This window comes from Hyaena hyaena, unplaced genomic scaffold (assembly GCF_003009895.1).
Source record: "Hyaena hyaena isolate Hyena2069 unplaced genomic scaffold, ASM300989v1 scaffold_230, whole genome shotgun sequence".
Taxonomy (NCBI): Eukaryota; Metazoa; Chordata; class Mammalia; order Carnivora; family Hyaenidae; genus Hyaena; species Hyaena hyaena.
The window spans coordinates 1,232,798-1,259,844 of record NW_024080863.1 but is presented as its reverse complement, the minus strand read 5'-3'; the positions used below and the strand labels follow the sequence as shown (position 1 = coordinate 1,259,844).

Here is a 27,047-nt window from a genome sequence, read left to right as displayed (position 1 = left end):
TTAGCACTTCCTATTCATTAAACACTGTCCTGGGTCTTGGCAGTAAAGCAATGAACAAGTCAGATAAAGCTCCTGCCTTAGGGGGACTAACACTGAGATCCACTGGAGTCTTAACACAGGGTTTCCAATAAATGAGCAGAAATCTGTACTGACAGCCATCAAGTGAGCTAGTAGGATATGTCAACAGATCAGTGTTTCTTTATTATGGGAGAGACAGCCCACTTGCGTGCCAATAGTGGCAAGGAAGCGTGGCTCTGGGGTTCCTTGCATTGGCCACCTCTCAGGGCTCAGGGCAGAATACTTCTTCGAGTGCTTCTAAGGTGAAGATGAAAAGAGCTAGGGGTACGGATGAGTGTGACCCGCATATCCTAGCCATGCTTCTGGGAGTTTTTCAACACCTTCCTTCTCCATGAAGACTTCCCTGTTCACCTCAATCATAACCAATGTATCCTTCTTATGAGTTTATCATATTGCCTATGCAACTCACAGGTACTTGACGGTATGTTGGTAGATACTCTTTTTGTTCTAGGCTTAGGATGCTCTAACAATGAACACTCAGGACCTGGCCCTGCGTTCTTGGGGACACAGATGAAGGACATTGGCTCTGCCTGTAGGGAACTCCCAGTCCAGGAGGGGGAAAGGCAACTGAACCTGTACTGACTAGTGTCAGGTGTGTGACAGAGGTGTGCATGGGGTGCTACAGTGGGGAGGGGTGGAAAGTGGTGGGAGGGGCGAGGAGTGGGGTGGCACTTGGAGCTCCACAGCAGAGGTGATGCTTAAATGCTCCCAAAAGAAACCAGACTCCTGGGAACAGGGACCTTACCTAATTCTCTTTATACTCCCCATAGCTGTGACAATCATATTTTCTTTCTGAGCAACGCAATTTTTTAAAATAGCATTTTAAATTTAAAATTCTGATTGTAAAACAATATTATAGAAAATTCAGAAAAATATTGGAAAAAAAGAATACAGCACTCATAATCTTACTACTCAGACTTCACTACTATGAACGTTTTGGTGCATATACCCTCCAGCTTCCTTTCCCCATGTCTATTTTCCCATGCAACAAAAATGGGTCACGCTCTGTATAATCGCTCTTAATTTGCTTTTGCTTTTTCACAACCATTTGGCACAAGTGATTTATCGGTGGCCTTACCTGTTCATCTTCAGTCATTTTAATGGCTGCATAATGTTCTGTGGGCCATAATCTATTTGCTAATCATCTCTTATTGGACAGATAGGTTGTTCCTGGTTTTTCATTATAAGCAACACTGTGAGGAACAGCACTGTGGATGAATGGCTGTTCACATTCACTATGATTTCCTTAGGATAAGTTTCTAGGAGACTGTTGGGTCAAAGGCTACATGCATTTTAAAGGCATCTGATGTTTGATACATTCCACCAAATATCCTTGCAAACATGTTTTCCACAATTCACATGCCCATCAGCATCATATGAGAGGACGCTATGCTATTATTACTGGTTTCTAAAGAAACAAAACCCAAACATTGCCAGTTTAATGGCCACAGTTGGTGTGTGATTTCTTGTTTTCATTTGGACTTCTGTACCAGTATACATTTTAATTTTTTCTGTTTATGTTGTACTTCTTTTGAAAGAACTTCCATTGCTGTCCTTTGCTCATTTTTCTATTTATTAAAAAATAAATTGGGGCGCCTGGGTGGCTCAGTCGGTTAAGCGTCTGACTTCGGCTCAGGTCATGATCTCATGGTTAGTGGGTTTGAGCCCCGCACCAGGCTCTGTGCTGACAGCTCAGAGCCTGGAGCCTGATTCAAATTCTGTGCCTCCCTCTCTCTCTGACCCTCCCTTGCTCATGCTGTCTCTCTCTCTGTCTCTCTCAGAAATATATAAAACATTAAATAAAATAAAATAAAAAATAAATTAACAGCAAACCCTAATTGAGTATATCAGGCATCGCCCTAAACACATTATATACTATTGTATTTTCTTTATTCCTTCCAACAGCCCTGTGAGTTATGTACAATTATGATCTTATTAATTTATAAGTGCCTTGTATATTGTGGATAGTAATCCTCTGTCCTATATATTACTTTTTTTTCACTGTGTTTATTGTCTTTTGATTTTGGCTATGGAGGTTTTGATCTGCAGAAGTTTGAAGGTTTCATGGGTCAAATTGGTCAGTCATTTCACTTCTGCCTTTGCAAATACATGTTAAGGGTTTTCCTATCTTTAGATTGGAGGAATATGAAGCTATATCTTCTTTTAGTTCTATTATGGTCTAATTTTTAACATTTAAATATTTAATCCATTTAGAATTTATTTTGATCATGGTATGAGAAAGAAACTATTTCCTGCCCCTAAATGATTAGCCAATCATCCCCAAACCATTTATGAAATAATTGATCATTTCTCTTTGATTTTGAGAGGACTCCTTTATCAGATGCTGTTTCATTTTATTTATTTATTTATTTATTTATTTATTTAATTTCTGAGAGAGAGAGAGATAGCGTGAGCAGGGGAGGGTCAGAGAGAGAGAGAGAGAGAGACAGACAGAATCTGAAACAGACTCCAGGCTCTGAGCTGGCTGTCAGCACAGAGCCCGACGCAGGGTTCAAACCCACAAACCGTGAGATCATGACCTGAGCTGAAGTCGGACGCTTAACCGACTGAGCCACCCAGGTGCCCCTATCAGATGCTGTTTTAAATGGTTTCCTATCTGTCTCTTCAGTCTCACTGATGTGTCTATATTTTCCCACCAGTACTATACTTTTTGATAATTATAGTTTTGTAACTTGTATTAATATCTAAAAGTAACCTTAAGTTCCAATAAAAATCATTTTGTCAAGTTCCAGTAAAAATCCCTTCCTCATCAACAAAGAGCACATATTAATTAATGGAAAATTAATTTGGAAATACTGATATGTGAACTTATGTTCTCTTTCCATATATTAAGTCTTCATACTCTCCGTGAAAGTTTTTATTTTTTTACTGAAACTCTTTACATTTATTGAGTGGTTTATTAACACTTTATACTGTTTGTTAGTATAAAATATAAGTGGACTTATCTTATTTTCTGAACCCTAAATCAACAGACATGTTGAAAATATTTTTTTATCCTTCTAAGTATCAAAGACATTTTAGGAGGTATAGTTCGTATGCTGAAATGTGGAAATTTCTGAGCATTTCTATAGTTAAGAGGACAAGATGGGAATATTTGAAGTTGGAAGAATATTGGCTAAATCCCTGAGGTATGACGGTTCTCCAAGTCCAAGGTGCCCAGTACAGTGCCTGCACCATGTGGACACTTGGTATATATGGATGGCTTCACAGTGGCATACTGTCAGATACTTAGTGTTGAGTGCTGGCAAATCCAAAGCAAGAATTAAAAGCAATGACTCAAGGGGCGCCTGGGTGGCTTGTTGGTTAAGCGGCCGACTTCCGCTCAGGTCATGATCTCACAGTGTGTGTGTTTGAGTCCCACATCGGGCTCTGTGCTGACAGCTCAGAGCCTGGAGCCTGCTTTGGATTCTGTGTCTCCCTCTCTCTCTGCCCCTCCCCTGCCTGCACTCAGTCTCCACCTCTGTCTCTCTCTCAAAAATAAATAAACATTAAAAAAAATTAAAAGCAGTGACTCAAGTTGGCTCTTTAACCTTGGAAAATATTGATGACAAGTTCCCCAATGCCTCTGGCAGTTCTGAACAGTGTGTATGTGTGTAACTCATTTCCCCACTGAGTCTGACTTCCTTGAGGGCAGGAATTTAATTCTATCCTTTTAAAGCCCCCATGATATCCAGCAGAATCTTGATTCCAAAGGAGTGCTCAGTAAATTGTACTTCAGTTGAATGGAACTGTCTCTTGCTATCATAACTAGGGACAGTTTGGTCAATAAGCAGCAGCTGAGGAGCCTTCCTCCGGGCAGCCTTCTGCCCTGGCTCTGTGGAGAGGACACGCCCAGCACAAAAGCCCTATTCTTTGCCTACATGCTGCCATTCTGTGGAGAATACCAGTGCCCCGGATGGTTAGAACTGCAAGGGGCTTAGGGGACCATGCAGGCCAACTCCTCATCTCCCCTGGGAGGAAACCAGGACCCAGGGGGACGAATGATCCAACTCAAAGTCAGTGAACTGGTTGGCAGCAGTTCAGGGTGATGCTGAAGGGGATGTGGTGGGCTTTCAGCAGAGTTTGGAAATGGAGTGGACATTGATTTGGGAGAGAAGTGGGGAGTGGATACGTCAGGTAGGGGGGTGGCAGGAGAAGAGGTGTGTAGGTGGGAGAAAGTCGTCCATGGTGAGCAGAAGTGGCGGTCAGTGGCGGGTGCTTAGTTGGTGGAGGGTGTCTGTTTGCTGGAGGTGGCTGCTGGCAGACTGCTGCGGGGTCCATGTGGTCAGAGGAGTGGGAGCAGAGCGTCTTGCTGTTGTCTGTGGTGGGACGATGCAGTGTATTCTGACAGCCTGGCCAGGAGATAACAGCATGAAAGGTGAGGTGGTCAGGGTGAGCACCCTGGCTGGGATTGTGGCTGGGAAGGGCTAATGCCAAGAATGGCTGTGTTCCGGGTAAAGGGCCAGACATGTCCGAGGGCAGGAGGAAGGCGAGCAGTCTTCCCATGGGGCTGGGAATCTAGGGCAAGTGCCCTGGGACAACTAGGAAACAAGACAGCGTGGAAGCCAGTGCTAAATTGTGCGGCACAGACTAAGTGCTAAGTGGGAGGCCAGACAAGGGGAGGGGTCCTGGAGTCGTAAGGAAGGTGGAGTTTGAGCAGAACTTTTAAAGAGAGCAGCTTTCGGAAAGCAGTGGGCTCCAGGTGTGTTAATCGGGTTTTTCACTTGTATTTTATGACGCTTTGGTATCCCAAGGGTTTGCTAATCCTGGAGAGACTGTCCTTCTCAGGGCTAGCTAATTCCTAGAGACAGCAAACAACCCATTATGCAGACCAGCTAGTGCAAAGCCCACACTGCCTACTGCAACCTGCATCTAACGATCACACACCAAGCCGATATCCCCCTGTCCTAACTGCCCTGGGGCCGGGTACCAGGTGACCAGAGACCACCCTCATAGCCCAGAGCCCACTGAGATTATCCAAATTCTCCAATCCTAAAAGTGCTCCAACTCCCTCCCCTGGCTCGCCCACTCCTTCCAGTAAAAACCACAGGTAAAGGACTGTGAGCCATGCTCGTCTCTTGCTTCTTCGGCCTCCTGACTGACCCCAGTGTTTCCCCAAGTGGCCTTGCCTGGCGTGGCATGTATGGTGTGTCCCCTTCTCTTAGGACTGTGAAGAATAAAATTCCTTTAAATGGCATTAATGTCTATATGTCGTCTCCCATGGGAAAGGGAATCACCGTCACATTTGGGGGCAGCTGGCTTAGGAGAAACTTTAGGGGAGGCACAGCTAGCTTCAGATCCCCCTCCTCTCTTTATTCTCCCCCCATCTCATTTTCCTTCACTGCCCAGTGGCCCCCTGCCCTGGATTGCTCTGAGCAGCCCAACCAATGCTCCAGCGTTGTTTATTGCCACTTAAGCCAACGCATGACCTCTCCCCTAATAAGCAGCCCCTTCCAGCCTTGCTTGCAATGGTGGCCTAATGCTTTCCCTGCCATTAAGGAATTTTAAGCCAGTAGGGGAGCGACTTTGGGAGATCTTACCCAGAGCCTCTACAGTTGCAGTCCTTGGCTGGGGCCAGGGGAAGCTCATGAAATGCCAAATTTTGATTTGGACAGGGAAAGGAGGGGAGACCTGAGCAGCCCAGGGGACCCAGTCAGTCACCCAGTGAGTGCCCCAGGCCCGCAGGGCACATGCCAGTCGGCAGCTTCTCTCATTCAGCAAGAGGGACAGTCTCGTTTACCTGGGACAGTGAAAGGAAAGAGCAGTAGGACTCAATTCTGGTCCACATTCTGCACAATAAGCTTAGGTGACCTTGAGCCTCCTTTTCTTCATCTGTAAGAAGGATTGGGATCACATAAATCGGAGGGTCCTTCCAGCTCTAGAGATCTAGAATCTGTGAGGGAGGGGAGGGTCCCTCAGCAATGATGCCAACCCTGTCCCAGCTTCAGGCATGTGTTGGGAACCTTTACTCCTCATGGCAAAGGAAAATAAAGGTGTCCAGTGCTGTACCCTTCCCAGGGCAGGCTGGTTGCATCTTGTCTCCTGGGCAAATGGCACCTCAGGCTGCAGGGTATACATGGCAGGGCCTCATGGGACTAGTCCTCAGAGAGCCTGGGATGACTGTTCAGGTTCATTCCCCAGAATTGGAGCCAGATTGGGGAGGGCGAGTGTCCTGCCCAAGGTGGGGCTGCAGAGGGCAGCAGACTTGCTTCTTGGAGCCAAAATGCACAGCTCCCAGATCCTGTGGGAAGGTGCCAGCTCATTGTTTATCCTTCACAACGTGGGAGCTGTCCAGAATTTGGCCGACTCTGCCTCAAGAGATAAATATATGCTCCTCTTTCTTGGCCATCTCCTCCCTGCCCACCCCAGCCCTATCTGGCTGTCCGAGCCCTGGCCACCCCCCTTTCCTGCCCTCTTCCCGCCCACTCCCTTTGAGCTGGTGTAGCTCTTCTCTCTACCTGATTCAGTACTTCCTGGTTTTGTTCCTTAGTTTTTAAGTCTTTCTCCTGGTCCCAAATGATGGTAAACCCCCTGAAGGCAGGCTCTTTGTCCTAATGTCCCCTGACCTCCCCCAGGACCTAGCACAGCAGGTATGAGTGGACGCCTGTACAATGAGGTAATGCTGAGGAAAGATGCCTTGGTTTGGAAAGTCTACGTGAGGTCACAGCTGTGCTTGAGAGGTGGAGATCCCCTTCCTCACAGGGGGAGGACTGGGAGACCCTCTGTGTCAGTATACATCATCTCACTGGAGCCTCACAGAAGCCCCGTGTTTCTGCCTTTTGCAGATTGGGGCTCATGAAGGCAGGTCATTGGTTCAGAATCACAGAACAGCCACCATGGGGGAGGGGAAGGGCAAAGCAATAGTTAAGGAGAGGGAGGGAGGCAAACCATAAGAGACTCTTAAATACTGAGGACAAACTGAGGGTTGATGGGGGTTGGTGGAGAGGGGAAAATGGCTGAAGGGTATGGAGGAAGGCACTTGAGTGTTATATGGAAACCAACTTGGCAATAAACTATATTAAATAAATAAATAAACAAAGCACAGAACAGCCATATGGATCCAGGTCCACCTGATGTCGGTATTCTTATTTCTACTACTGCACCACACTGTGTCCTGGAGCAGAGGTCCCTGCTAACTGGTGGCCAGTTCCCCAGGGAGGCACCTGTTCCTGACATGCAGTAAACGCAGGGACTAGAAACAGCCGTGGGGGAAAGAGTTATGGGTGGAGGCTGGGCTCTTGATCTCTGCTACCTGGAGGCCAGTTCCTAAGGAGATCAAAGTTTCTTTGGGGGATGTGTTTATTTCTTAGGGAAAAGGCAGAGCATGAGCTCACTCCCTGAGAAACGGTTTTGCGAAAGCACATGCAGACATACATCCACACACATGCATCCGCATGTACACACATGCGCATATCTACACCCAGCGCTGTGGCCCTCCCCCAACCAAACTCAGCTCTCCTCCTACCCTATATGTGCAATCTTGTGAAAACTCCACCACTCTTAAGGTTAATAAGGCTCATTTGCTTAAGATAGCACCTGTTTCTATGGTGACTCCTGCCACCCAGAATCTGTTCATCAACTGAGACAAGAAAACAGTGACTTCCACCCTCTTTGAAAGGAAAAAGCAAATTCTTAGCCAAGGGCTTGACAGGGCAGCAGCCCAAGGAGCTCTGGGGGTCCGTCCTTCCACCCTATTTAAGTCCTTCCCTGCATCCCCTCCCCCCTCCCCAAGCAGAGCCTCGGATTCTTCCAGAGAGCTCTGGACTGTGGTTTCCTCCTCCTCATCTCTCGGAAGCGACAGCGCCCACCATGGGGTGGGTGGGGTGGGGGTTGCTGTCTCCCGCCACTGGGTCTCTGATCTCCCCACACCGACGCCACCATGTCTTTCTAGGCCAAGGCTGGCAGGAAAGAGGCAGGAACACCTGGACCTTCCTCCCCATCCCACTGCCCACTACTCGAGGCCCGTTGTTCACCCCGGCAGGACTGGATTCCTGCAGCCGCCCCCAGCTTGCCTCCTGCCACGGAGCTGTCATTCTCCGGTCGGTACGGCAGGCTGCGGCTGACTTTCTTCTAAACCAGAGCTGTTTAGGCCTCGCCCTGCTCACTGGGCCACTCTGATCCTCTAAGGGCTGTAGCTGAGGTTTGCAACACTGTCCTGACACTAGTTCCAGCTGTGGGTTGGAAACCGCTAGGGAAGCAGGTTCCGAGGCAGGAGTTGCTAATAATAAAGCCCCATTGAATGGTTTACCTTTTACAATCAGTTGGAGCAGCTTCCACATCCTCCCTCCAGTGCCATTCTCTCTGGCACTCTGATCCGCTTTGGTGAATGAAAGAGCAGACACACAGGGAACTGTATGGAACTTGGAGCTTGGCTTTGGCATTCAGAGACCCAGGGGTGCGTTGTGCATATGAACAACGTTTTGGCAGAAAGGAAGGTTGCGGATTGCTGATTAGACGATCAAGTAAGGCATTAAACTCTCAGAGCTGGTTGTTATGGCCCAAATACCTAACCGGTCATGATCTCACGGTTTGTGAGTTTGAGCCCTATATCAGGCTCTGCACTGACAGTGGAGCCTTCTTGGGATTTCCTCTCTCTCTCTCTCTCTGCCCCTCACCTGCTTGCATTCTCTCTCTCTCTCTTTCCCAAAATAAATAAACTTAAAACATTTTTTTTAAAAATGTGCTAAGAACACTCAACATGAGATTTACCCTCTTAACAAATTTTTTAAGTGTACAGTACAGTATTAATCTTTAGAACTTAATCATTTTGTGTAACTGAAACTTCATACTCCTTGACTAGTGACTCCCATCCCCCCCCCCCCCCCCCCCCCCCCCCCCCCCCCCCCCCCCCCCCCCCCCGCCAGATGCACATTTGTATCACCCAAGAAATCTTAACAGACATTAAAGGCCATTAAGGTTCTGTTTCCAGGGGTTCTGATTTAGCTGGTCTGGAGAATGGCCTCCCAGGTGATTCTAAACAGGGAGATGTCAAGGTTAAGACCCTCTGTCCTTCAGAGCCTCCCGCATTGCTCACCTCCTGTGCACTTCCCTTTGATCACTCTGCTCCAGATGCACTGGTCATCTATCCATTCTGAACACCACCCCCCAGGCCTGTTCCTGTCTCAGGACCTTCACTCCTGCTATTTCCTCTGCCTACATGCCATTTCCTCACCATTCACCTGCTGAATTTCTACTCTGCTCAGGCTCACCTCCTCTAAGGGGCTCACCTCCTCTTCTTCCAGGTTCTTGGGACTTAACTCCACCCTGGCACTCCTGCTCTGTACTGTATGTAGTTAGTGATTTACTTCTCTACTCCTCTCACCAGACAGGTTGCTCTTCCCTGGAAGGGATTTGACTTTAATAAACTTCTGATCTGTGGTTCTTGAGTAAAAACTATTGCCCAAGCTGTGCTGAACACATGTTGAAGGAAGGAAGAAAGGAAGGAAGGAAGGAAGGAAGGAAGGAAGGAAGGAAGGAAGGAAGGAAGGAAGGAAGGAAGGAATGGGTGAACAGAGGTGGTCTGACCGATGCAGAAAAAGGGAAATTATAATCGTCAATGATCTAAAAAGCCTCTACTATCCATTGATGTGATCTAAGATTACATTAACTTTCTTAACTCCTGCCTTATGGTTTGACATTCTATTATTAGCTTAAAATTAGCTTAAAAATTAACTAAAACTCCTTGGATCCTTTTTCCTCATGAACTCCTGCCATGCCATATCTTCCACATTTTGTACTTGTGCAATTGATTTAGAACCTAAATATAGAACTTTAGATTAACCCCTATTAAATTTAAACGTTTCAATGCAGGCCCATCCTTCCAATTTGCTAAAATTAACTGCCTTGTGTCAGCCATCATGCCAGCAATTCCTTGAAACTTTGTGTGATCTGCAAAGTTGGTGAGCATGCTAGCATCTATGAAGATACTAAACAAGGTGGGGCCCATGAAAGAGTCCCGTGATGTGCCACCAGGGACCACCCTTAAGGTTGACATTAGTCAATACTCTTCAGGAATTGTTAACAAGCCACAAACCCACCTACCACAATAGTCATCGAAACTGTATTTCTCCCCCTTGCCTATGAGGTTACCAAGATTAACTTGGTCTAACGCCTTGGTTAGTCAAGCTGTGCCGTGGACCTCCTCCTGGTCCACTGATCAGTGCTCTTATCAGCAAGGAAACCTGAGTGGTGAGGTGCGACTTGTTTTTAGTGACCCTATGCTGACTCCCAGTGTTCACTGTTTTCTATGTTGTCTCGGACCATCTGTTTATCAAATGGTTACAGAATTTTGATGTAGATTGATACCACACTCACCAGCTTAAATTTGGGAATTTACATTTTCCTCTCCTGTTTCTGGAAATGCCTTTGTGATCATAAATCTAAGTTCTTTCTGGGCTTTGAAGGTCTTTTTTTTTTTTTTTAAATATTTTTATTTATTTTTAGGAGAGAGAGAGAGAGAGACAGCATGAGCAGGGGAGGGTCAGAGAGAGAGGGAGTCACAGACTCTGAAATAGGCTCCAGGCTCTGAGCTGGCAGTCAGCACAGAGCCCGACGCGGGGCTCGAACCCACGAATCGCGAGATCATGACCTAAGCGAAAGTCGGACGCTTAACCGACTAAGCCACCCAGGCGCCCCTGGGCTTTGAAGGTCTTAACTCATGAAATACTAACTCGGGCAAAGCAAGTAAGTGTTACAGGTTGCAGACAGGGTTCTTAGGGAGAGGGGACAGAGTAAGAATGGTCCATAGAGGCCGGAGCCACACAGAAGGTGTGAGGTACCACAAGGAGCTCAGCAGGAACACCACAGGGGCTGGCGGGGGCCACATCTTCAGAGGCCTTAAATAACACATGGTCCAGAAAGGACTATGTCCTGAGATACCGAGGCATCACCGAAGGGCTTCAACCAGGGAAGTAACATCATCATATTTCAATTTTAGAAAAATAGATACTTTTGGAGGAGGTGAGGTTATAGGAGTGGGACCAATTAGTAGACTTTTGCAATAACCATCTAGAGAGAAGTGAAGGGCTTTAATTAACTCAAGTGTCTTGGCTTTTAGGTTTATGATTCTTCTTTTTTCCTGTCCCGTTCAAAGGTCTGAGCTTTAAGTTATTCTGTTCCCTTCCCGGAATGCAGTCTCTGGTATCCTCCAGCTTTTCTAGGCCTGCTCACACTTGAAGGCCCAGCCCAACTTGCATCTCCACTGTGAAGCCATCATAGAGTGATGTAACCCTATCTATCCATCCACCCTCCTACCCAACCACTATCCAGCCACCCATCCATCCACCCTTCCTTCATTCTCATATTCATTCCTTCATGCCTTCAATAACTGATTCAATCAACACTTGCTATGGGCCTTGTATGTTCTGGGCATTGTGCTAAGTGCTGGGGATATATTAAGATACAATTCTGCTCTCCAGGGACTCATGGTCTCATCAGGAAGAGAGACTCACAAATAAAAACAAACCAAAGAAGGACAAAGTTGGAGGTACCTTGAGCTGAACCCTGAAGGAGTAGATGTCTCACTGCAAAGGGGAAGGGAAAGCGCTCTGAACTTTTATAGCTCTCTGAGTCTTAAGATCCCAGTTATAGTTGACACTATACCCATGAGTTCTAATCTCCATTTCCTGTATGTTAGCCTTGTCCTTCCAACTGAATAGCAGGGAAAGAAAATCACATTTAAAATTTTTCTTACATTTATTTATTAAAAATCTGTCTGTCTATCGTCTATTATTGTTATCTAAGAGACACAGAGCTGAGCACAGTGCACGTTAAATAGCTGGTCCCAATACTTCACTTTAAGTCCTATGCCTGCATGGCCTTTTCCCCCTTAAGGTCTTTTAACTTGTAACCACATGGACAGCCCATTCTCCTGGCCAGGCCTTGCCCTATCTCTTGAAGGTGACACATGCTCCTTACTCTCTAAGCTTCCTATGGAGGATCTAGGGTGATAACAGATGGAAGCAGTGGAGAACCAGCACATAAGCAGCACCTACTATGTGGCAGATTCTGTGTTGCTGTCCTCTATACATTCTCTCTCGAGTCTCTGCGGTGTTCCTGCAAGGTTGATGCTAGTGTCCTCTTTTACAGATGAGGGAACAGACTCAGGGAGGTAATTAATTTGCTTCCCAGTAAGTCAGAGAATTTACCTCTTGGGTGTATGCTGTACCTCAAGGCCCAGAGTCAGGGCTGTGCAATGGCTGAGGCAGGTGTGCTCAGGGGCAGAGGCTGAGGGCCAGGTACCTCAAACCCCACCACTCACAGCAGCTCTCCTGGCAGCCACAGCTGGCCCTGACATAAGCCATCACGTGGGCCAGGCCTGAGAGCGGGCGTAGAACCCACCTAAGCTCTGGGGAGGCCATATGGTGTCACGATCACAAATCCCAATCCGCCACCGCTAGGTGTGCAATCGTGCACAAGTTGCGCAGCCCCTCTTTTTCTTGTCTTTATTACCTTCCTTTAGGGCTTTTGTTAAGATATTTAAATGAGATATTCACGTGCCCAGAACCGCATGCTAAGTGCGGAAATGTTTTTTCTTATTTTCTTTCTTCCTCTTCTCTTTTCCCGTTCTACTCTTCCTTCTTTAATTATTATTGCTGTTGTTAATGCGTTATATGAATAGAAGCTATAATAAGAGTGTCGCTAGTCAGGAGAGGAAATACGCAAGTGGAAACATCTTACAGGTCATCTGCTCCAAACTTCTACGCAGTGGGGGAATTCCCTGGGTTACCCCTGAACAAGTACTTTTGGCGATAAGAAGTTCCCTCCTCTGTGGAGTATATGCTCAGTTCTTAGGCAGTTCAAATTCTTAGAAAGTTCTTTTTCATGTGGAGCCAAAATTTACTTCCATGTAAATTTCCCCCATCAGTTCTAAATCTGCCTGGTGGGGCACAGCAGGGTCTCCCTTGTTTTCCAATTTTTAACAAAATCTTCAAAAAATCTGTAAAGGCAGTTCTTGTGTCTTCCCTTCCGGTTCCGGGAGGCTAACCATCCTGCGTCTTTCGGATCCTGCTCACCTGACACAGCGTTTACAGAGCCTCGCTGTTCTGGCCGCTTTCCTCATGCTACTCACTCTCTTTCTTAAGATGGTGTGGCCAGAACAGAAGACATTCTTCCAGGTGTGGTATAAACAGTGCACACTAATAGAAATTTCTGGAAATCAAGGAAGGATCACTCTTTTGAATGTGCCACCATCATGCCCGTTTGTCTCTTCCTAAGTGCATGTTGCTTAGGCGGCCGAGGCCAGTGGACAGCGACAAGCCTAGGTTCCTGGTGTCAGGGCAGGGCGTCTGTCTCAGTCTTATCCATTTTACAGAGTGGCCATGAAGGGGAGCCAGGGTGTCACCCTCTGTGCCCCTCAGAGCTGAGTTCAGAATTAGGTGAGCAAGACTGTGCTGTTCCCTTTAGGGGGTGTCTACGGGTGTGTGTGAGCAAGGTGTATGTGTATGAGTGTGAGTTTGTGTGTCACAGGGTTGGGCAGGGGGCAGGGAGAGATTGAGAGAGAGAGAGAGAGAGAATGAGAGAGAGAGAGAGAGAGAGAGAGAGAGAGAAAATTTTCTGCCTGATCCAGGAATTCTCCTGGATGGCAGAATTGGTTTCCATAACGACTTTCTGATATAAACATATTTGATAAAAATAAGTTAACAGTGGAGCTGTGGTGGAGCACAGATTCTCAGAGTGCTGAGAGAGAGAGAGAGAAAGAGAGAGAGAGAGAGTGTGCAAGAGAGAAAGCGTACGAGCTCTTCGAAGAACAGCACTTTCCTTTTTTTCCCACCCTCCTGGTCAGCCTCTCTATACATAGTTTCCATAAACCAACTAAAAAGCGTTGTTGACCATATTCCTGTATATACTGGCCCCTTTCCTGTACACATTATATTCATATTTTCTCTCTCTCTCCCCTTCTCCTTAGTTACCTGAAGCACTACAGTATGTATGGGATAACATGATAAATTCATTTCCAATTCACTGCATTATCCCTTGAATATTTTAATGACTCATTGAATGGAGTAAAAAAAGCTATTTCAAATGAACAATTATGCTGCATTAGTCTGAGGGCTGATTATATTTAAACACTGCTCACATGGATAACAGGACACAGCGACCTCAGCATACGAGAGCTAATTTGGCTCTTATCTCCAAATAATTTTACACCACAAATTACCATGAAAACCTAAAGGGCTTTAAAAACATTCATCAAAAGATAATATTCCACTTTGTAGCAACATTTTATTTAAATTATTTTGAATGGGAACGAAGGCATCTCTGAGGTGGGACAATGACAGCAAGGTGGGGATTGTGAGTGATAAGGAAATGCCGAGGGGTGCTGGTTTGGGTTAAAAATAAAAATGGAAGGCGTCGGGGAAGAAGTGCAGTCCTGATGGGGGCGGGAAGCACACTGTAGGCCTGACTGTCACTTGTAGCCCAGCCCCCTGTCCTGGCAGTGGTCTGGTGGGGGTGGGGTGCCTGGTGGGGTTGGGGTGCACAGGGCAGTTCCCAGAGAATGAATGATGGGACTGACCCCCACCCCTCCAACTTCTACTGCCTCCATCAAAGCAAATCCTGGTCAGGTCAGGTCCTCCAGGCTGGCCTGAACCCACCTTAGGGCTTCAAAGGCAATAGAATGACTTTTTACTGCAAGGTCTGTGTCATTGTCTAGAATTGTTACTTTGCAAAGCATAAGTCCAAGAGCCTAAGGGAAGTTCCTCAATTATAAGTGGCTATGGTCAGATCTCTAAGTTGGGGGTCACAGGGGAGAGAATCACATGTACCAAGGTCTTACTATTTTGTTCAGTTTCAGGAGCCTTAATCTCCTTGAACACTGGGAAAAAGATATTATTATCATGCCTATTTTAATGATGAAGAAACTGAGGCCTAGAAATTCCCAACTGGATGTGGCAGAGCCTGGAGGCTCCCCTGTTTCATCTGACCCAAAAGTACAAGCTCTTGCCCATGTCCCTTTGGGGTAGCCATGTACAAGTCTACTTTATAATCGAGCCCCTGTATTGTCCCTATCACCAAATGTTCTTTCTGGCCCACAGATCTTAAGAGAGCCTACGCCATGCCTTGCAGGTGTTTATTACTTAAATTAATGGGCCCTCACAGTACAGGGCAAAGCACGCATGGACAAGTGCACAAATATCAGCAGCAAAACTGAAAATATAGTTCTAAAGAAAGTAATTAATTAATCCCATTTTCTTTGTTTGATCTCTTCATCAGAATTTGTGGTCCTGATGAAGATTGTTTATTCCTCTTCTGTTCATTATCATCAGATTACTTCTGAGTACATATATTTGGAATTGGAATATATATAATATCAAAATATATATATATAAAATATTCTGACACTATGCACGCGCACTTGCATGTGTGTGCACGTGCACACACACACACACACACACACACACACAGTATATTCAAATTTCTACTGGATCTGCTGCTCCGTTGGTTAGGAGCAGGAAAAATTTGCCATTTTCTATAGTGCCTCTCTCTGGGGAGGCTTCCCCTCTTTGCATATGTAATTTCCTTTTCCTATCTCAACCCCCTGAAGCCTGAGGATTTATGTCAGTTAGACAGACAAGAAGCTGCAGTCTCAGAGAGGTCAAGTCGGTTGCCTGAGATCACTCAGTCGTGGGGTCGACGGTTCAAGCAGAAGTGTCCTAGCCTGTGCTAACCCATCACTGGAGGGCAAGGGGCGAAGATCCCTGCCCCGTTTACTTGCTTTCCCAAGTGTCTTATTCACCTGACGCACTTAGAGGTCCTTTAGGAGACAAGCTCTCGTTACGGAAAAAGTCAACCTTCTAGAAAAGTAGACAGACTAACGGACCCTTAGAAGTCCTTTTAACTCTATCCAGAATCGGATGTGCTTACAGCTGCCAGAGGTTGAGGGCCATTGAATGAAAGCAAAACATGAACTTGACATTTTGCTTTCTTTCTTAAAACAAAAAAGGTATTCACGGCAAATTTTAGAATCATTGACGGTTTCTAGGAAGATTTTCTTTTTTGGAAGAAAAAAGGTACTCTTGTCTCCTTAATTGTTCTCAGTGTTCTTTGTCACCAATCATGATATTCTTTGTGGAAGGTATTAATATACCATCTTCCTGTGTTCAATATTCCCATTAACAATAAAAAGTCTAATGAAAATATCTGCATGAAAAGCCCTGAGCACTAATTTCAGAGACAAATAGAAGATGAACCAATAAGCTTTTCTTCTGAAATGAATGATGCAAATTAATTGATATCTTAATTAGGGTTTAGCATGGAGATTATTAGTTAGATTGAATCAGAACTCAAAAACATCTTAAAGGAAAAGCTGAGGACATGGCACTGACGGGAGAGAGACGTTATGTGTCAATGCTCTGCTGGAAATCTTTTGTTCAATGAGAGATTTTTCAAAGGGGGCGGAGAAGGACAGCATGCTGTTTGCAGCAGTCCCTGCCTGCCCGAGTCTGGCCAGGTCTGAGGACTAAAGTCTAGTCCTAGTCCCAAACTGACAGGAATACGTGGCCGTGGGAAGTTCCATCCTGAGAGAGCCGAGCCCCTATGCTTCTCTAGAGTAGAAGCCCGTCGAAGGCAAAGTCTTGCGCCATGTTTGCATCTCTAACCACAATGCCAGTGCGGTGCCTGACTTAGGATAATGGGGTAACATCATAGCCAACAACTATATACAGCTCGCTATGTGTTCTGGGTACTTTTCTAAGCCCTTTACATAAAAGAGGTCATCTGAGGGGCGCCTGGGTGGCTCAGTCAGTTAAGCGTCTGACTTCAGCTCAGGTCATGATCTCATGGTTTGTGAGTTCAGGCCCTGCATTGGGCTCTGTGCTGACAGCTCAGAGTCTGGAGCCTGCTTCGGATTCTGTGTCTTCCCCTCTCTCTGCCCCTCCCCAACTTGTGATCTGTCTCTCAAAAATAAATAAATGTAAAAAAAATTTTTAAATAACTCATCTGAACTTCCTAACAACAGGGTGATAAGGCAGGAACTATTGGTATCCCTACTTTTCAAGTGAGCATATTGAGCCGCAGGTTGAATGCCTTGCCCCCAGGATCAAATAGCTATATTGGTGGATTCAGATTGGAGCCCAGCAGTCTGGCCCCAGAGTCCTTCCCTTGATGCCTGCAAACAGTGGTCAATCCATATTTGTTGAATTAAGTGAACAAACGGTAACATGAACACCTGGTTCCTCCTGGTCGACTTCTTTTTGTACAAGTTGCCCACGGGTCTAGAGCTTTATCCCACTCTATAGTAGAGGCTTGCCAGCCTCTCTTGGGGGAGGGGAGCTTCAGATGTTTCCTGTATTCCTGAGAACTTACTGCTGTTTCTCCTGGACAGATGGCCCCCAAATTGTCCTTACTGAGGGGCTCCTGTGGCCATGGCCCACCCACCACACAGTGAGGTCTGGGCCCCTAATATCAAGGCCAGCCTAGGTTCCATTTCTGTGGTAACTGCGAATCACAGGACCATTGTCACTTTATGTCTGTAGTGACTTTATGGTGTGCCTTACTGCTGAGGCCACTTCCTGCTGAGGTTAATGATAATATATAGGGCTTATTTTTTAGTTTTTTATTTGAGAGAGAGAGAGAGAGAACATGAGCGGGGGGGAGGGGAGCGGGGGGGAGGGGAGTGGGGCAGAGGGAAAGAGAGAGAATCTTTATATATATAAAGATTTATGTCTGTCTTTCTATCTATCTATCTATCTATCTATCTATCTATCTATCTATCTATCTATCATCTATCTAATTTTTAGAGGAAGAGAGAGCTTGAGTGAGAGAGGGCCAGAGAGAGAATCCCAAGCAGGCTCCAAACCCAGTGCAGACCCCAACGTGGGGCTCGATCCCACAAACGTGAGATCATGACCTGAACTGAAATTAAGAGTCGGGTGCTCAACCGACCGAGCCACCCAGGCACCTCATAGGGTTTACATTTAACCCAACCCATTAAGGGCCAGGATTCCTGAAGGGTTTGGAATGCTTACCAGGTGTTTTTGATTTCCCAAGATAGCAGTCCTCAGGAAGGTTCCCTAGAAGCATTTGTCCATAAGAGGGAACCGTAAGAGAGCCCTAGAATGTAGGGCTATGTTTCCCATCTTAACAGAGAGGGCAAGGTGGTGTGCCTTGGAGTTGATGGGAGAGATGCAGTGTGAACCAGACCACGTGGTAGGGCAGGAAGGGGGTGCAGTTTGGAGTTGGGGGCCTTGGACTGAAGACCCACCTCTAGGACCCACTAGGTGAGAGACTGCATCACCCAACCTCTCCAGGCTTTGCCTTCCCACCTATAAAATGGGGAGAATGCCTAGTTAACAAAAACGGTTGTGGGGATCAAAAGGAACTGTCAAAAGTGATTTGTTACTTGAAAACTGCTTCCAGATGGGTGATAAAATGACCAAGGCATTCCGACCCTGAACTCTGTGGTCTTCTTTTGATTGGCTACACTTCTGGAGACCTGTTAAACTTGTATACCTTGTTCTTTCCAGACTGACAGAGGTGGTGCCTGGGACTCTGCATTTCAACACACTCACCAATGGATCTGAACATACTCTAATGTCTGAGAACTACTCAGCCTCGGCTAACGCCAACACAAAGGAAGTGCTTCTGGGCTCGATTAGAGCCTTCCCTTATTTTTTGGCTGAGGGCCACAGCCTGAGACCTAAGTGAGCCTGGTTTTTATACTTGGCCATGCAGCTGGAGGAACCTGGGGGCTGGTGGGCAGGTGGAGTGGACACAGCTGACAAGAGCTGCTGCTTCCTGCTGGACGCATGGATCAGGGAAAGTGGGTGACAATGTGCCTGAAACCCAAGCCTCCTCCGGTCTGAGAGAGGAGGCTGGGGGCCACACCCGGGCAGGTGGCCCTGATAAGCTCTGCGGCTTAGCAGTCTTGCCGGACAGCTGCCACCTGCCACTTGCTCTGCTTCTCAGCTGTGCTGCTGAGAACCTATGTCTGCCCCACAAGGCTTCTGTGAGAGAACTGTCCAGAGGGCATCGTGGGGTGAGGGCATGGGCGGGGGGGGGGGGGGCTTCAGGCTTGGAAGAGAGGCAGTCCTATGGACCCAAGGTGCCCATCCACAGCTTCTGAAATCTGCCTCGGAACTGCCCAGAAGGACCCTCTTATGGACAGCCTGGTGCGTGAAAAGCTTCACTACACGCGTCATGTCCAGAGAAGTACTCCTTTCTTGAGAGTTTCTCCCCCTTATAACTGCCTGGGAATCCCAAGTATGGAAAATGGCCATGCTCCAGATTGGGGTGGGATCCAGTGTTTTTCCCTTTTGTGCCCTCAGCTCCTCTCCCTGCCTTGAGGGCATGAAAGTCCCCCAGCTCTGCCCCTTTGCATGTTTGCGGTGTTTCCAAGGCTCTTGACCAGGCTGAGGGGTGCTTGCCCAGGGGAAGTGTGTTGAAGCAATGCCCCTGCTTTCCCTCAGGAGCCTGGCTCAGGCACTGTCCAAGAAACCGCTGCTGGAAGCCTCCCTCGAGGGGGCCCCTTCAAGGCTGGGTGTTGCCAGGACCGCCTCTGAGGATGGGCTGTTGACCTAAGCACCCAGTGAGAGGCCTGTGGTCACTGGGTTGACAGGATAGCTTCCTCTCCCATTCTAGGGGCTGTGAGAGGACCTGGCTTGCTCAGGAGAATCAATGGCTAGTTCACAGATACCCCTTTCTCTGCCCCACAGCGGGGGAAGGAAAAACACGAACTCCTTACATTTGTAGTACTCTCTGTTTTCCAAAGTGCTCTCAGGATGCTCTCATTGGATTGTTGCCACAACCACATAGAGGAGGGAACATGGTTCCTACCTTACAGATAAAGATGAAGTGCCCAGAGGGACTCTGAGTGACTTCACAGAGATGGTGGATTTGGGAACTGGTCAAACCTAGATCCAGACTTAAGTCTTTTAGTTCTGGGTTCCCACTATCTTTTTTTTTTAATTTTATTTTTATTTATTTTTAGAGAGAGAAACAGAGAGAGCAAGTGAGGGAGGGGCAGAGAGAGACAGAGAGAGAGAGAGAGAGAGAGAGACTCACAAGCAGACTCTGTGCTGCCGGCACAGAGATCGACGTGGGGCTTGAACTCACAAATTGCGAGATCTTGGCCTGAGCCAAAACCAAGAATCGGATGCTTAATGGACTGAGCCCCCCATGCGCCCCTGGGTTCCCACTATCCTACGACTTGATGACTATGCAAAGGCCATCTGTGAACTCTCTAGGCACAGATGCACGAATGGCTAGAGTTAGCGTGGATTTTCCCACAGTGTACAGCCAGGCACTCACGAACAAAAGATTCACTAGGCAAATGAGGTTGGAAAATAAATGCAGATTATATAGTGCACATTAGAATATTAAAAGCACCAAAAAACCCAGCCAGTGAGGAATGGGATTAATACAGTGTAGCCTGGAGTCTCCAAAACTTGTTTGGGAATACAGCTTTTGTCCCTCCCCCCACCCCCATAATGCCCGTTACCACCTGTCCAGATCTGTGTTCCTCAGACCTGCTCCAGAGAGGATGAGCCAGACTCCTTCCCTATTATGTGATGGCCTTGGGACACAGACGAGGGGAGGCCACTTGCTTCTGTACAAAGAAGAGGAAACTGGCCCTCAGCTCATGAGGAGGAGGAGCTCCTGCAAGGCTCTCCCTGGCCGGCTCGGCCACCCAGACCACACAGAATCGCCCCGTGCCTCCCAGTCCAGGCCCCCTGTGGTGGTGCGCTGGAATCAACCACTAAATTTTCAGAAAATTTGAGTTAACCATTAAATCATCAATAACTTGAAACGACATGGTGGAAGCATTTACACTCTAGAAATCAGCAAACACTACAAGTTGGGGCTGTCCCCACCCGGTTTACCTGTGCACCACTGATCCTGGACATTTTTCAACAGTGTCTGAAAACCTGGAAGGGGCTGTGACAGCTGAGCGTAGGGGGGCAACCTGAGTCCGCAGCCCTCCTGAATGAGAGCTGAGAACTGCACAGAATGGTAATCTTCCAGCTATGAGCCCAAATGAATCCAAAAGAGCCTTCTGGCCGGCTTACCTTGATGTTTGTTACCAGCCAATGTCTCCAGAATTGAGCTTTGGGTGAAGACCTGCTAGGGGCATCCGGGTCCACCATCACCAGGATGTAGGTTGCGCCCTGTAACACATGTGTCAAGAAGAAATGCAGCACCGTGACTAGAATTCCGATAGGAAAGCTGTAAGGTGCAGGCTCTCCTTTTATCTCTATTACAGCCAAGAGTGGCTGACCAACCGCTACAGCTTCCTACCCAGTCCATCCTCATTCTCATGACATTCCTCTTGTATCACATGTTTACTCTCAGAGAAATGAAGTCTATTAAGTAGAGAGTTGAAAGCTTAGCCTTCCCTTTATGAAGAAGAATAAATCAAACAAGCATATTTACAAAGCATCCAGAAGTCCCTAGCATCATACTAGGTCCTGTGATCGAAACAAAGAAATTAAAATTTTTTTTAATGTTTATTTATTTTTGAGAGAGAGAGAGAGACAGAGTACGAGCAGGAAAGGGACAGAGAGACAGGGAGACACGAAATCTGAAGCAGCTCCAGGCTCTGAGCTGTGAGCACAGAGCCTACATGGGGCTTGAACTTACGGACCGCGAGATCATGACCTGAGCCAGAGTCAGACACTTAACTGATTGAGCCACCCAGGCGCCCCTGGAAACAAAGAAATTTAAAACAGGACTTCTGTTCTTGAGAAGTTCACAGTATAGTTGGAGCAACTTATCCATTAATTCAGCAAACACAGGAGAACTTAGTCTGTGTCAGGAACTGTACCCATTGCAAGGAATACTAGGAATCATTCATCCCTTCAACAAGCAATTTCTGAACACCTACTATGTGCTGGAAAACATTCTAGAGGCTAGGCATCCAACAGAGAATAAAATAGCGTAAGCCATGCTTTCAGGAAGCTTTTATTCTAGGTAAGTGACACAGATTTTTTTTTTTAAACTCAAAAACCAAACCAAACTCACAAGGAAATGTCCGATTGTGATTAGTACTATGATTAAAATAAACTAGGGTGGGATGAGAGGGAGCATGTGTTCCAAGAAGAGTAAATAGCTGCTACAAAGGCCTTCAGATAGGAATAAGCAAGAGTTTGAGGAATAGAAAGAATACCATGTGGGTGGGCACCTGGATGGCTCAGTTGGTTGAGCATCTGACTTCGGCTCGGGTCGTGATCTCACGGTCCGTGAGTTCAAGCCCCACATTGGGTTCTGTGCTGACAATGCAGAACCTGGAGCCTGCTTCTGATTCTGTGTCTCCCTCTCTCTCTGTGCCTCCCCCACTCATGCTCTGTCTCTGTCTCACTCAAAAATAAACATTAAAAAAAATAAGAAAAATCATGCAGTTAGGAGCAAGCCAGGGGGAGAATGGACAAGGCAGGTTTGGAGAGGTGGCTGGGAGCCAGGCCACAGAAGGCTTGGCAGGCCTTGGTAGGGTGGGGAGCAGGGTTTTATTCTAAGTGTAATGCAGAACCAATGAAGGGTTTTTAGCCAGGAGAGTGATACACTCTGATTTACGTTTTTCTTTCTTTATAGAATTTTTTTAAATGTTTATTTATTTTTGAGAGAGTGAGAGACAGACAGAGCATGAGCCAGGTAAGGGAGGTAAGGGAGACACAGAATCCAAAGCAGGCTCCAGGCTCGGAGTTGTCAGTACAGAGCCAGATGCTGGGCTCAAACTCACAAGCCCTCCAAGATCATGACCTGAGCTGAAGTCAGACACTTGATTGAGCCTCTCAGGTGCCCTTGATTTATGTTTTTCAAAGACTGTTTGGGTGGCTGGGTGAAGAATGAATGGCAAGCAGGAGGTAAGAGAGGAAGCCAGGAGGCCAGTTAGGAGGCTGTTGTCTTAATAAAGTGAAGGATGGCGGTATATTGGCCTAGAATGGTAGCAACAGAGAGAGAAACAAGTAGTTGGATTAGGGAAGTGTTTTTAGGTAGAATCGATGAAATCTGAGGATGGATGGGGCAGGGGAGCCGTAGAGGGTGGGGGAAGAGACTTTGAGGGTGTCTCCTGAGTTTTTGGCTTGAGCAACTGGGTGAATGGTGCCATTTAGTGACATAGAAGACTTGGCAAGGAGATTGGAAATGCTTCTAAAAAGATAATCAAGTGTATAAGTCAGAGTCTGGATTCTGGAGGAGAGATCAGGAGTAGGTCTATAAGTTTTGGAGTCACTGACATATAGGTGGTCCTTAAACTCATAGAATAATGAGATTCTTCATGGATAGGTTAGACGTGGAGCAGAAAAGAAGTCTCCAGACTGGATTCTAGAACAGCTAATGTTTAGAAAAGAAAAAAATCTAGCCAAGGAGACTGTGAAGCCAGGGAGGTGGGGGCACACCTGAAGAGCAGGGATCATGAAAGCTGAGCCAGAAAGTGTTTCCCAAAGGAGGAGGCGGGCACCTGTGTCCAAAGCTGCTGAACAGAGGGCAAGATGAGGACACGAATGTGACAATGTGATTGGACAACCTGGGAACACTACTCACTTGTCAAGACAGTTTCGGTGGAGTAGGAAAGGACTGAGGTTTGCCTGGAATAGGTGGAGATGAGACAGGAGATGAGGAATTGGCAATAGTAAAGACAATAAAAGAAATATTAGTGTGAAGGTCGGCTGAGACACGGAGTGACTATTCGTAGATGGGAAGGAAGAGTCAAGAGATTTTTTAAAAATTGTTTTTCGTTATTTTTTTTTAGCAGACAGATGACCATCAGGCATGTCTGCAGGCCAGTGGAAATGATCTAGAAGAAAGGGAGATCTAGATGACAGAGAGGAAAAGGGGGATCACTGCAAGAGCCAAGACTCTGGAAAGGTGGGTGGGAACAGGATCTAGAGCAAGAGTGGAGGGACCGGCCTCTGGTAGACTCAGGGGATACAGGTTCAGATGCCAGGGAATTGGAAAATGTGACGGTGAGGAATGGGAAAATTGTCTTCTGATTGCTTCTATTTTCTCAGCAAATTAGAGGCAAGGGGTACAGGGATTATAGGAGGTTTGGGGACGAAGAAGATGGTGTGAAATAGCCATTTTGGAAAGTGAGAAACTGACTATACCATAGGTTTATAGTAAGGTTACTAGGCCAATATTACATTCTATGTCTGTGTGCTTTTAACTGTTCAAGTGAAGTTGAGAAATAAGTGGTGGGTGGATTTCACTTGGATTTGGACTCGGACTGGTCAGTACTCTGGATGAGAAGGGAGTGGGAGAGTCAAATGTGAGTAAGGTAAATAAAGAAGAGCTGGAGCTCCTCTTGATCTGAAGGGAGAGACAGGCATAGACACAGCTGTAAAACAGCATGCTAGTGCTTGAGTAGAGGAACATTTACCAATTACTAAGGGAGCACAGAGGAGGGAGCCTAAACCTCTCTATCTCAGAAGTCCAGGTGGCCTTCACAGAGTTGTCTTTTTAAAAAACGTTTTTATTTATTTATTACTTAGAGGGGGAGAGAGGCAGAGAGAGAGGGCGAGAGAGAGAATCCCCAGCAGGCTCTGCATGACAGGCAGGGAGCCTGATGTGGGGCTTGAACTCACAAACCAGGAGATCGTGACCTGAGCCCAAATCAAGAGTCGGACGCTTAACCGATTGAGCCACCCAGGTGCCCCAAGGTGTCTTTTGAACTTGATCTTGAAGAATGAACAGGTAAAGTGTCAGGAAAACAACTCTGTAGACAAAGGGAAGTGTCTGTGCAAAGGCATGAGGATGTTTGGGGAATGGCAAGAACTTGGTGTGCTGGAACATAGGACATCTGGAAAGGAAGGGTAGGTGACAAAGCGGAAAAGTTACTGGGACAAAATAAAGAGCCTTACATGTCCTAGGTCGTTTAGATTTTGTTTTGCAACGGGACCCACTGAAACTGTTTGAATAGATGACATGATTAAATGTGTGCTTTGGGAAGGCACATGGTAACACTAAGTAAAAAACTAATAGAGACAGAGAAAAAAAGACAATTGGGGTACGCTGAGGACAGACTGTAAGAGCTTAAAAATGCAAGTGATAGTAATATAGAAAGTGGCATTTGCATTGTCCCATCAACAGTGTGAAGTGACTTTAGGGCAGATAGAGGAGAGGGAGGTGTCCAGGATGACCCTGACACTCTACCGTGGGCAACTAGCTGATGATGGTGCCATGAATATTAGGAGTAACAAATTTGGGAGACAGTGAGCTTGGTGTTAAAACCTGACATGGAGCTCTGAGGCTGGAGCTCTCTCAAGACTAAGCATGTGAGTAGTGCGCATGAGGATGGACAAGATTATCAGGGAGAACGGGTACAGTGAGAATAGAAGAATGGGTAGGACGGAACCGGGGACCCTGAGGGGTGGGGCTGTTGAAGGAGTGGGGTGGGATCAATATAACAGAGCCATCCAGGGAGAGGAACACAAGCAGTGTGTGCTCTGACTATCGGGGGATCACTGCAATTTGCCAGAGAGTAGGTCAGAGATAAAAACACTGTTGAATGCTAAAATCCAAAAGAGTCACTGAAGCACATATTAGATGCTATAGAAAATTAAATTAGAGAATTTGAAGATAAAGTCCAAGGAAATTCTAAGAACTCAGAAGAAAAGGATAATCAGATGAAAATATTAGGGGGAAAGTAGGATCATATCCCAAAAAGCCCGTGTGTGTGTGTGTGTGTGTGTGTGTGTGTGTGCGTGATTCCAATGGAATTCCAGAAGGAAAAGCTGTATAACTGATACTCCCAAGAATAGGTTCTAGCCAAAGCAATAATTATATAAAACAAAACAAAGTGTAAATACTGTAAAAGAAATAAAAACATTTATTCTCTTTCTGTCTTTTAATTTTTTTTTTTTTTTTTGCAAGTGCCTGCTTACATGAGAAATCCAAAAGAATTAGCTGGAAACAATTAGGCTAATATTCAGGAGTGACTCGTTATGAAATGCACACACAATCAGTACTTATTAATAACGATCAGAAAATATACTTTTAAAATGCCATTTACAATTGTAATAGACTATAAAATATCTAGGAATAAACTTGATGAAAAATCCAAGACTTAGACAAAGAAACCAAAACACTACTGATATGCATAAAAAAAACTTGAATAGATATGGAGACATGCTATGCTTGTAAATTAAAATAATCATTTGTAGGGGGTGCATGGGTGGTTCAGTTGGTTGTGCGTCTGACTCTTGATTTTCTGACTCTTGATTTCAGCTCAGGTCATGATCTCATGGTCATGAGATCGAGCCCCACATTGGGCTCTGTGCGGGGCATGGAGCCTGCTTGGGATTCTCTCTCTCCTTCTCCTTCTGCCCCTCCACCTCCTGCACATGTGCTGTATTCCCTCTCTCTCTCTCTCAAAAAAAAAAAAAAGGAAAGTAAGAAAGAAAAAAGAAAAAAAAGAATGATCATTTGCCAATGTGTCAATATCCTTCAATTAATTAGCTAATTTAACACAATTCCAATCAAAATCCTAGATAGATGTTTTGGGAACTTCATGGAATAATTCTAAAGTTCAGAATAAAAGAAAAAAAATTAGCCAAAGCAATATTGAAAAACATGGATGTGGTATTGATTGTGTAGATATTAAAATATATTATAAAGCTACAATAGTTCAAACAATGTGGTGTTAATTAAGGAACAAAGAAGCAGAGGAAGCAAAACAGAAAATCTAGAGAGAAACCCATGTTCTTAATATATGTGTATCTAATAGGTGATCAATCTTTAATTAAATATATGATATTTAATATATGATGAAGTTATCAAACAAGTGGAGAAAGGATAGATTATTTTATAAGTGCTACTGAGACAGCTGGTCACCATGTGGAATAAACTCCAGTCTCTAATTCTCTCATATGCCAAAGCATTTCCAGATTCAAATGTGAAAATGAAAAAAAAAATCTTTAAAAACTGATTTAATGAAATTTAGAAAATTCATATAATGGAATACTCTGTTAGAATTAGATCCTTATATTTTAATATGGAAAAATATCTAAAATATACTAGTAAGTGAAATAAGCTGCAGA

At 45.8% G+C, this 27,047-nt stretch overlaps 1 protein-coding gene across 6 annotated transcripts in view; it reads right to left on the bottom strand.

The window, feature by feature from the left end:
• Positions 1 to 27,047, bottom strand: part of PEBP4 (phosphatidylethanolamine binding protein 4) — a 213,954-nt gene that overhangs the window by 74,119 nt on the left and 112,788 nt on the right. For 5 of the 6 annotated variants that reach the window (XM_039243734.1, XM_039243738.1, XM_039243735.1 and 2 more), the window contains one exon: positions 21,084 to 21,182. The exons of the other annotated variant lie outside the window; for it this stretch is intronic. In XM_039243734.1, coding sequence (XP_039099665.1) covers positions 21,084 to 21,182 — 99 coding nt within the window. The remainder of the gene's footprint in view (positions 1 to 21,083; positions 21,183 to 27,047) is intronic. 6 annotated transcript variants of the gene reach the window in all.